Source organism: Rhincodon typus, chromosome 2 (genome assembly GCF_021869965.1).
Source record: "Rhincodon typus isolate 14 chromosome 2, sRhiTyp1.1, whole genome shotgun sequence".
Classification (NCBI taxonomy): Eukaryota; Metazoa; Chordata; class Chondrichthyes; order Orectolobiformes; family Rhincodontidae; genus Rhincodon; species Rhincodon typus.
The window spans coordinates 116,396,015-116,408,111 of NC_063333.1; the positions used below are offsets into that span (position 1 = coordinate 116,396,015).

Below are 12,097 nucleotides of genomic sequence, written 5' to 3' on the forward strand. Positions count from 1 at the left end.
AGAGTGTTACCACTGAGCCACACCTGACATTCCAAAGAATAGTCAAAAAACGTTGGTGAAATACTAAGTGATAATGATATTGTTCTCTCAAAACAATTTCTTGTAACTTACTTTGGACATACATTGAGCCTTGTCTATTTATTGTCTGTGATCTAAGGTCAATCTAAGTTGCATTGTACTAATATTTACATCTACCTTACTGATATGGAACTCCAGCTTTCGGACATATCGTTCAATTGCTTTGATTTGCTGCAATGAGAAGCAAATGTATCATTAGGTTCTGCAACTAATAACAATGCAGTAAGCAGCAGATTAATCATTTAATGATCCATGAAACCAAAATAAAACCAAAAGCTAGGGAGAAGTAAAGGAGCCTTGACCATCTGCATGTTATTTCCGTATCTTCATTAGTAACATTTAGCTAAGTATTTTATCACTGAATTTGTTCAGATGAGCTAGGATTGCAATATTTATAAACTAAAACAGAAATTGCTGGAAAAGCTCAGCAGGTCTAGCAGCATCTGTGGAGAGAAATCAGTTAACATTTTGGGTCCAGTAACCCCTCCTCAGAACAGAACAGCAAGGAAGGCCCACTGGACCCAAAATGTTAGCTCTGATTTCTCTCCACAGACGCTGCCAGCTTTTCCAGCAATTTCTGTTTTTGTTTCTGATTTCCATCATCCACAATTCTTTCAGTTTTTATTTGCATTATTTATATTAAGTTGCTATTGCTTCTTCAACAAAATCTTGTAGCAAGTGTGTTCATAGAACACTAATCACTAAACCTAAGTGCACGTTACCGATTATAAATACTAGCATTTAACTAGTTATGTCACTGTAAAGCTCCTAAAATTGTTACATTGTTACAATTTGCTTTAGTTACTCTACTATCATATTTCTTATTACCTACCACCTAAGTGGTGTGAGGTTCTGATGATTGGCTACTGTAACTTTGGCAGAAACCCCACACAAGCAGCTGACCTTCCTCCACAGTTGCAGTGGCTGACTGAGGGAACCACAAGAGGGAATTGCAAACAAGAATTGCAATGCAGTCACATGATCCACCCACTACAATTCCTGTAGGCATTAAGTGCTGCTAGGAATGCTGACTGGCAACCCTTGCAAGTTCCTTCATCTAGTTTCTGCATGAGGTTGTTTTAATGTTGTTAAGTGCAACCTGGGAAAATTCATTATGATGGGAACCAATTCACATTGTAGAACTGATCTCTAATGTTCCACCATACACACTCTGCCAAACCGGACTCAGTTCCACAATTAAAAGTACACTAAGAAGTCAAATGGAGATCTCTCAATCAGTTGTTGTAACACAGGGAGGGGTGAGGTGGGGAGAGCACCATTCAAGCATTTCTGAAGTTACCCTTTAAGACAAAGGAATGATCAGTGAATTGCTCTGTTCTTAGAAAATTCCTGCTGGAAGCACAGAGCAGTGGAATTTATAATAGTGCTAATCTCACTAGATAGAGGCAAGTTAGATGCTGATTAAATATAATAACAACTCACCTTATCCAGCTCATACAAGATGCCCTGCAAATAAAGCACACACACATAAAACACATCACATATGATGACATGTTGTGTTCAATTTCCATTTTGTATAAAGTGTTTATGACCCTTCCTATGTTTAAGCCCAGCCCCACTTGTGAGGGTTCATTCCAGCTAGATTACTGGTGCAACAAGCTTATAGCTGCAAAGCGTAAACATTTACGTGCACCATCTAACAATGTCATTCTACTATTTTAACAGCAGTGTGATGCTTCCTGTAAAACAGAGAAGGAAGATCCAGCAACTGAGAACAAAATACAGATCCTAAAGATCAGCTGGAGAAGTGCAGAGTTCTGAAGACATCATATCAGACTCAATATTAACACTGTTTCTCTCTCCAGAGATACTACCAGACTTGTTGAGTTTTTCCAACAATTTGTTTTATTTGCAATTTTCAGCTTCTGCAATATTTTGCTTTTATTGGAGAAGTGCAGCCAATTTGTAATCTAATCAGAATGTCATCATCCACAAGTGCTGTGGTAATGTGATTTTACAGGGTTTACATTTTTTCTCTGTTCATTAACGCACCAAAAGTTCTTTTAAAATGTTCTCTTTTTCTTTCAAAAATGGCCTGGGTGCACAACTATCTTCGTGGTAAGCATACCACACTGTATCAGACTGAGGTCCAAATTCTCACCTCTGAGTTTGCTGATCTTTCTAGGTTTACAGCTACAAATGTTAGTGAAAAGACAACAGACAAGACAACGTTTCCACTCCTGATCACTATCATATACAAATACTGCAAAATGTCGGGCTTTTTTGTGATGCCTTCTAAGGTTGAATTACCTGTTGACATTCTTTTCCTAGATCTGAATAACAGTTATTTTGAAAATGTACTGGATGCCTGATAGAGATTGTGAACTCTCCCTCAGTAAAAAGTAACTACTTGCCAGCAAGGAGAGATTAATTTTAAATGACGAAAAGAAAGGCCTTTATTTGGATTTCTCAGCTGTATGGGAAAAATTAAGGATGGAGTTTTGGCAACTCTTTTTCCAGGTCTTCTTGATTGATTTTTCCTATCTATACCATGTATATGAGTGGTAAACTATTGCTATTGGCATGAGCTCAATCCAAAATCTGGTCAGTCCATGTGCAGTTAGCATCATTCAAAAACATTGCAAATAGTAAACAGCCAGCATCAGATCAATTACATTTACAACTGCTGGAATGAGGTCCATGATCTCTGGTAGAATTTCCTTCTCCCTGTCTATTACAGTGTGTGGTTTTACACATGCAACCTATTCAATGACTGAGGAAGAACATACAGCAATATGAAAAATTCATTTCACAGCTCAGCAGGTACAAAACATGCCAATTAGCCTAATTATTCACATTTTGAAAGTTATTAATAGGATTAATTCAGTATTATCTTGCTCTCAACTCAAAGGAATAAGGATCGGAGATCAAGCTCAAACATTGTAACCTTATTTCTCCAACCCATGCACTCAATGGTTATAGTTTTCACCCAGATCATAGCATTTCCCCTAACACTTAATAACCATCCACAAAATCGCCATTGATTGAAAAGTAAGGGAATTAATGTCAATTAAAAATAACTCAAATTTTTAAAAATGCAAGATATACACTTAGCATAATGGTTCATCCTTTATCTGATACTGATGACTGAAAACTCAAACTCTTGTATTTTTCTCCCATAATGAAACAAAGTGAAGCATTTTTCTTCTGCTATAGTTGGCTTAAAATATTTCATATTATCCACTTTATTTCAGTACTTTCCTCTAGTAGCAGCCTTTGACTATTATGAATTTCTAATGACCAAGGTCAGGAATCAAAAGGACACTAATTTTCACTGGATGTTAGATGTTTCATCATTTTGTGGTGTCCAAATACATTTTTATAATTTCACAATATATCACAGTCTATAAACTTATGAACTATAATCAAGGCTGTTCAGCTTGCTTAAGAGTTCGGAAATTAAACACTCTGTCCCTCGCTGTAATCCTTGGTCTGTACAGAGCTCAGCTGGGATAGTGGTGGGCCACTACAAGCAAACTCAACTTCCTTCATCCAGGAGAAGGAGAAAAATAAGCTGTATCTCTGACCAATTCCTGTCCAGGGCCCAATGTTTTAAAAAGTATGTTGTACAAATTACATGATGACAAGGTAGAATTAGTGGTGACATCTGCATGGATCAGGATGCCTGCAAAATACTCATTGTCCAGATTCAAACATGCAGGATTATAAGTTCCTATAAAAATCAGCAATTTCATGAGAGAGGTAAGGAAAGGAAATGGAAATTTGACGTCACATTTACAGCAGATTTCATTATTAAGTGGTAAAATAAAGAGGAAGAACTAGAAATTTGCAATAAAACCAGAAAATGCTGCAAATGTACAGCAAGCCTTTTAACTCTGTATGAGAAATAACATGGCATGAGGTGAAAAAAAACAAAGTGTTGTAAATACGCATCAGGGTTGGCAGCTTGTGTGGAGAAAGAAACAAAATTAACTCCTCAGGTTTGTAACCTTACCTGCAACCTTTTGCTTTAGAAACAAATCATGACATTTGATTCTGATGATATTAACGCCGAAAGGTGTTAATCATTTTTTCACTCCACAGATTCTGATTGGTGTTTACAGTGTCTTTCTGCCATTTTCTCTTTTTATTTCCATTATTGTTTGTTTGGGCTTTCACTTACCAGTCTGGAGTCATGCTTCATATCTTTTAGCTGAGTAGTTAGCTTGTCCAATTCTGCTTGATGCACTTCCAGGTATTCACTGTTTAACAACGTGAGAAAGGGTTGAGAATAACATGACTTACCATCTTAATGACTGCATCACATTTCTTTCCAAGTATCTACTTTAAATCATGTAGTACATAATGTCTGCTGTTCAAAAGATGTTCAATATGATCCCAAGGTTTAATGGCTATGGATATAGAATCATAGAGTCGTAAAATCATACAGCATGAAAACAGACCCTTCAGTCCAACTAGTCTATGCCAATCATGTTCCCAAGCTAAGCTAATATCTTAAAATCAATTTAAAGGTTAATTATTTATTAATATATCCTCAGTCACTTAAAGGTTAATTGATTCTCTGTGGATGGACAGGTATTTCTAAATTATTGGCTCACTTCCAAAGACAGGAAACCCAACAGAAAATGCATATAATTCCTTTTGAATCTATGTAACTCACAGATATTACTTAGTGTGCTTGACCTGACAACAAACAGTTTCTATGACTGGCAATGGTCGATACTTAGTTCATTAATTTGAAGATTTTGAAGTTCTTACGTTAGTCCTTTCTTCAGAGACTCGTACACTTCCTCCATTCGCTTTGGCTCCACATCTTTGGGTGTGCAATTGTTTTTGTAGGACGAAGCATTCATTTTCTTTAGTTTTCCTTGTGGTTTTCTCAGAGCTCCGTTATTTGCAATGAAGGAATGAGACCTATGAGGAGATCGTATCAGTGAACTGGAGCAGTTACAAATAGTGCTATCAGTGAAACTCAAATGGGGTGGCAGATCAGCAAAGGGGAATAGGATGGCTTCAGGGGTTATATGGTTTTGGGTGCAAGTCAGACAAGATGATGACTGATGTTGGGAAGGGAATGGCAGAATGAAATTGTTTGGTTTAACAATGATGTATCACTAAGTCAGGAAAGGAAGAAAAACTTGCATTTATATAGTTCTTTATACAGTTCCTTTCATGACCAGGATTTCTCAAAGTGCTTTATAGTCAATTAAATATTTTTAAAATGTTGTTACTGTTTGCAATGTAGGAAAATTTCTTAAGCGAAAATAGTCCTTTATAAAAAAAAGGGACACATTGAAGCCAGGCAAGAAGAGGAGTAACAATCAATTTGGAATGGATCGAAGAATGAAGATATTAGAATAATTAGTAGCAGGGTGAACATCAATATATCCTTAAACTAACAATGTAAACACAAAATATTCTCTTAATATGGTCTGCATTAAAATGTAAGCAAGTAGATACCAAAAGCCCCACTAAGAATACTGTAAGCTTGTTAAATGGCTAAAAGCTAATCCATGGCATCAGGCTGATTGCTCACTGCTGCTGTGATTTCCCTAAGACTGAGAAGCCAACTTCCATTATTTGAGATTTAACTCAGCCTTTGTGAATATGAAGTGAGCGAGGGATATATTTTCTATCCTATCAGGTTATGATTTCACCTGCACATACAAGCAGAAAGAATGGCGCCAACGTAGTGAATAATATTGATTGAGTTCTCGATTATGCATGTTGTCTACTGCTGGCATTTTGTGTGCTCGGAACATTGAGCTCTATCAGACGTAAAAGCTCCAAAAACAGTCCTTGGACAATAAACCAACTCTGGGAGCAAAATCATTTTTCTAGGAGTGAATCTCTTAAATACCATTCACATTGCGCACATGCATACATGTGATTAGGTTTTCCTCCTGTTCTGAAACAGATGAACATAGCACTCTATGAAAACACTCAAACTATCTGTATTTCTTGCATTCTTCCCTAGAAGCTATTTGATCTTCTCAGATTTCCAGCATCCACAGTATTTTGAGTCAGCTTACATTTCTGGCTTCAACTGTCAACATTTACTTGGTGCGTATAAATGAATGAAAGATTTTATTGTCATGTGCATTTGGGAAAAATATAAAGGCGGGAAAAAAAATCACATTCAACTTCGTGTCAAGCACTTATTTTTTCTGTCAATTGAACAGAAGATGAAGCTCAATTTAAGAAATTTCTTCTTATTAATTTTGTAATCCAAATTTAGTCACATTTAGTGACAAAACACGTGACAATAAAATCATTCATTAAGGTATCCAGGGTTTCTGTAAGGTGTTCTGGTCTCTAGGCCGCAATGAGCCCCTGTTCTGGGTCCAGCCAATGCCCCAGGTATCTCCGGCTCTGCTGCCACCACCTCGCTGACATGGCTAGGAATTCCGATCCAGGTCCCAAGGAAAACAGTGCACAGGAACAAGTAGAGGTATCCTGGCGACACGCTCATTAAAGTGAAATAACAAAATAGGTGTGACATGGTAAAGGACAACAAGACAACAGCAATGGTGACTGTGATTCTTCATTGCTATAAGAGTTTACATATTCCAGGCTCTATCTTCAACAGGCATTTCTGAGGGCTCCAGATCATGTCACTCCTCCTAGGTCAGATGGACTCTTCTAAATCAGATGACCCCCTAGATCGATCCAGAGAGTTTGGAGTGAAGTGTTACAACAACCTGCTCTGGAGGAGGATGAAGGAGTCATGGAAACCACCAGGAAAGCAAGTAGACATGTGGAAGAAGCTCATGCTGTGGTCTTACACCAAGAAACATTGAAAGCGGAAGATCTTCCTGCTGATGCGTCTCACTAGCTGTTCATATTGTGCCTTGATGGTCACATGGGTGCAATCTATGATGCTCTGCAGCTGGCAGTGAAAGCCTCTGCCTTTTGTGTCTGGGAGGCTATGTTTCTGTCTGCAATCATATGTACTGTCCAGCTCTAACAAAGAGCATCAAAGATCAGTGATATGTAACGCTGTGCAGACGTTGTGAGATGCCACGCAGCTGACCTTTGGAAGAAGCCAGAAACAAAGGAACTCAAGGTCATGGTGACTTTTTAATGCTATTGGCAGAGCATGGTGAGTAGCTCTGTGAGGTGTGACAAGGGCAAAAATCTCTGTGGCCATCTGCCTGGTGAATCATAATCTCCTGTGGCACTTGGTCATCTGAAGATAATGGTGATGATATTTATAGGCTTCAAGGGATGCGGATGGGGAAATGGGCTGAAGTACGGCAGATTATCTTCAATGAAGAGAGGTGTGAAATGAAGCACTTGGGGGAGGATAAAAATAGAAAGAGAATATACATTAAATATCACAATTTTCATTTGTAGATGAAAAATAGATGTTGGTGTCCATACACACATATTCTTAAAGGTAGCAGGGCAAGTTGACAAGGTGGTTAAAAAAGCATTGGTACAGTTTTACAATCCTTCACCAAACAGCGTTTGTTTGTGTCTGTATCTGTGTGTGCTTGTGTGTGTGTGTGTGTGTGTGTGTGCGCGTGCGTGTATGTGTATGAGTGTGTGTGTGTGCACGTGCGTGTGCATGCGCATGCCTGGGTCAGGGATGATGTGTGTATGTTTGCAAACACTTGCACATTGGCCTACCTACCACCTATGCACCTCCCCCAATCTATCACCTATTTTGTGGATTTCAGGGTAAGTGCTAAACAGCCTGCTTACTTGAGGCCTATTGAGACACTCACATGGCCTCAATGGCTGTTCTTAAGTGTTTCACCCTGTCTCATTTTATAAATTTCCCCTGCGTGGGGGTAGCCCACACCAAGCTGCTATCTCAGTAGCTTTAACTACACAGGCTGGTACCCTCCTTTGGTGGTCGTCTGTGCCCACTGAAGGCTCTATTCACCATAACGTTATGGCTGCCTTTAACTGGATGCTGTCACCTCCAGCTCTCAAAGATGGAGCACCCCCCTAGTGGGAGATGCCAATTAACCAGCCGAGTGCCAAATGGTTGCAAGGCAACCAATAACTGCAGGGGGCATGTTCCACTCAAACTTATTGGGTGGTAGACAGGTAACCTTGTGATATGACAAATCCTGCCCCTTATTATTTGGGTTCATAAGTCAAGGTACAGAATACAAAAGCACTCAGGTAATGCAAAGGTTTCCTGCCTCTGCTGGCATGTTGTGAATAATTCTGCATACCACCCTTCAGGAAAGAGATGGGCAGGGAAGATCTGCTCCCAGTGGTGGTATTTGAGACGGTAGGAGATGGAAATGATATTTACTGAGACAGCATTCTTGATCTTTTACCTATCTTGGTGATAATTAGATTCTGGGTGTAAATCTCTACAGTCAAGCTTCCCATCCAGCTGACAACTGAGGCCCTTAATTAAGGGCCATTTAAGGACTTTGTCCATTGCACTGGGATGAACCCAGCAGATGCATCTCCCAAATTGCAGTATTCCTTGTAGGGAAGGCCCATACTCTTTGGCAATCAGTGCCTGATTGAGGGCAACGACATCTGGTGGGGAGAGGTGACTGCTGAGAGTCACAACTCCATCCTGCGCCAACCCCCAACATCACCAATCTTAGTCCTGGGACTCTAGGTCTACTCTAAGATGGTTTCCTCTGTGGTGTTGCTATTCACATGAGCTCATGGCCTCTAGCTGGCAATGTTCAACACTCAAGTTTTCTGACCCCACCTCCTAATTTCAAACGAAGGCCCGTCAGAAGGTATGGTGCGCCTTCCATGGAAGAGGCAGTATGGACCTCTCTATTTCCAATCCCAATGGAAGATTCTACCTGTTCAAACTTTATAAAGCAGGTAGAGAACATTTACCAGGATACCACTGGGGATGGGGATATTCGATTGTGAGGACAGAATGCAAAAGTTTGGATTGTTCTCTTTGGAACTGAGCTGGTCAAGAGGTAATGTAGCCGCGGTTTTCAAAATGATGAAATGCTTTGATAGAATTGAGCAAAAATTAAACAATCCCTCTGGTGAGTGAGTGGCAAACCAGAAATTATAGATTCCAATCATTGGCAAAAAAGCAGAGGTGAGGCAAACTATTTTCACTCAGATTGATTGGGATCAGAAAGACTCTACCTGCAAAGGTGGTGGGGATTTGCATAAAATCTTTCAAAAGGGAGTTGGGTGCAGGTGATTGAGGATGAGGAATCAGCAAAGCTATGGAATAAAAGCCAGGGCATGAGGCTAAGCACAACTGCTGTTTAAAAGAGCCAGCACGGGCATCACTGGCGTAATGAACTCTTCTGTGATTCTATGAAATCAAAATACTTACAGCCCTCGGTACACAAGGAGCACTAAAAACAAGTCAACTGCTTGAAACCATGGTGAACTTGCTCGGCTCAAATCATTTCTGTTTCACACTTATTTCAAGACCAACTTGGGAAAGTCTGCCTTCTAGCTGCTAATACTCCTTTGCAGAAATATAACCAGTTGACAGAGACCTCTGAACCAAGTTCTATGGAAGCGATTAGTGTGAAGGAATGGTGCTATCTGTACATGTTTAAATATGAAGATTTATTGCAAACCAATACTTAGATCATGTCCATGCACCTACCTAGATCTTCTTTCTTGCTGGGTGCTGAAGCCTGCGAAAGACTGGCTTCTAATGATACCATTGGGCCCGCCTGGGGAGGAGGGTGATCCTACTGACATGACGTTCGGTAAGCCGCAGGAGATTTCTGTTTTAGTAAAGAAACAGAACTGAGCAAACCTTAAAGCCACAGTACTTTCAAACATGCAACTTTATATTGGACTTTCAAAGAACAGCACAATGATGCTTATGTAATGAAATCTGAACTGCTCAGGCAGGAAGTTGTATGAACCAGAACGAGTCAATACAATTAAGGGAATGAGGGAATTCCAAGTGTTCTTGGAATAAGGAAGGCACAAGCACGGTAACAAGAGAGTGCATTTGACAGAGTGAGTGAAATGTGTGAATGAGAGTTTCAGAGATTGATAAAAGACTGATGGGGACGTTGCACTGTAATATCATCCAGCAAGATGTGAACTTCAACTTGGTTCTAACTCAGCTAATTGGCCAAAGTACAAACATTAACGCATTAACATTTGAAGCTTGAATTAAATAGAGAGAAAGACAATGAGGTAATAGGTTGACAAAATGCAAAAGAAGTGTGTAACATGGCAGTTACTTAGTTAAAAAAGGAATTAGAATCTACAATATAAAATTATTTGAATCTGAGGATTACAACCCACATTTTGACAGGAGTTTTACTGATTTTAAACATCATCTGAAACTTTATAGTTGTCTTTTGATGATGCTAGGATAGGCAGCACTAATTGCTGAAGCTTTTTTTCCTGTTTTTATCACCTTCAGATTCAGCCATTCCATTGCTCCCCCTCAGTTGGCATCCTATTTTCAATCCATATCACTCACCTTCCCCAGTTCCCCATAAACTTCAGCTTGTGGATATTTTACTAACTGTCTCCCATCTACACCCAGTCCTCACACATCAGCCTTGCCATCGCTGACCTACACTCTCAGCAAGTCCCAATGTGCCAACCTGTAAGTTAAGGTGGTGAGCTCCTCCGAGTGTTAACAGTTGACAGGCCCCTTTAAATCCTCGTGGTTTTTTAAAATGGTGGCATAACCTAACTGCTTTATATCGGAGGGCTGATTATTGCTTCAAAAACACTTATTTATTCAAACTCTGCAGTGCAAATAGCCGCTCGCTCTCACAGTCTCCCAGCCCCCACCCACCTTTCTTCCAATCTGGCATCACGGCCAGATTTGAAGTCTTAAAATGGGATCTCACAGTTGGAAAAAAATTGGTAACCTCAAATTTCAGATTCTCTTTCTTGTGTTTAAATTACTTAATAGCTTTGCTACTCCCTGTTACTATAATCTCCATAAGGACTGAGATAACCCCTCTAGCTTCCCCATAGCTCTGACTCTGGCCTGTTGTATAATCTGTTGCTTCTCGGAAAGGAGTTTCGCAATGTTTTCTACTGTAGATGGGCTATGTAAATGCAAGGTCTATAATTGCAGCTGCTATTTTACCCTCTCTGCCCGCACTTCTGGAGGAAACCTACTCATAGTGTTTCCGACAGTGTCAATTGTAGAACAGGATGCTAAGAATAATGCCTGCGATATTGCCTTGTTTACTGACGTTTGGAAACTCGGTGCTTTGAAGCAAGAATGTAGCCTGTTATCTCATTCAATTGAAGCTTTGTTTCACTCTTAGAGTCACTGTACTTGATACACAGTTCTTTTTATAGATTTAACATTTAATACTCAAATCAAGCTCATACGGAGTACGCAATGATGATGGAGAATATAAGAGTTTAAAGGGGGACTCATGATGAGGCAGATATTTCTTCGGACAGTATTTTCTCTTTATCCTTCCTAATCATGACCTGGAGGCTGGAACTGGACCTGCTTATTGTTGGTTTCTTAGGTGTGATCAATGTCCCTTCTACCTCTCTTAGCTGTGCATGGCTAACCCGTTGCACTATGCAGCCCCTTTAAGATTGCTACATTTTGCAGAGCCTGTTTATTCCTTGTGCAGTATGTTACAGATTATCCCGGAGACCTACATCCGCGCAGCAAAGACAAAACATTGTTGCCAATGACCGGCATTACACATTTGTGACATGTACGAGTGCTTTGATAACTCGATGTAATGTTCGTTAAACATATTCTATGAATGAAATATTACACAATTTCATTTTTCATATACAGCTTGTAAATGGTACGGTGACTCAGTGGTTAGCACTCCTGCCTCACAGCGCCAGGGACCTGGGTTTGATTCCACCCTCAGGCGACTGTCCGTGTGGAGTTTGCACATTCTCCCCGTGTCTGCGTAGGTTTCCTCCGGGTGCTCTGGTTTCCTCCCACGGTCCAATGATGTGCGGGTTAGGTGGATTGGCCATGCTAAATTGCTCCATAGTGTTCAGGGATGTGTAGATTCGGTGAGGGATGGGTTTGGAATGGGATGCTCTGAGGGTCGGTGTGGACTTGTTGGGCCAAAGGGCCTGTTTCCAAACTGTAGGGATTCTATTC

At 40.0% G+C, this 12,097-nt stretch overlaps 1 protein-coding gene across 3 annotated transcripts in view; it reads right to left on the reverse strand.

Moving 5' to 3' along the window:
- ripor2 (RHO family interacting cell polarization regulator 2) overlaps positions 1–12,097 on the reverse strand; it is an 82,024-nt gene that overhangs the window by 47,883 nt on the left and 22,044 nt on the right. For 2 of the 3 annotated variants that reach the window (XM_048615020.1, XM_048615027.1), the window contains exons 2-6: positions 9,632–9,755; positions 4,819–4,974; positions 4,223–4,301; positions 1,522–1,545; positions 196–249 (exon numbers count right to left, since the gene is read on the reverse strand). In XM_048615020.1, the coding sequence (XP_048470977.1) occupies positions 196–249; positions 1,522–1,545; positions 4,223–4,301; positions 4,819–4,974; positions 9,632–9,729 (411 nt within the window). In that variant the 5' untranslated portion in view covers positions 9,730–9,755. Of the gene's footprint in view, positions 1–195; positions 250–910; positions 955–1,521; positions 1,546–4,222; positions 4,302–4,818; positions 4,975–9,631; positions 9,756–12,097 lie in introns of those variants that run through there. The other variant, XM_048615035.1, reaches the window with a different exon arrangement.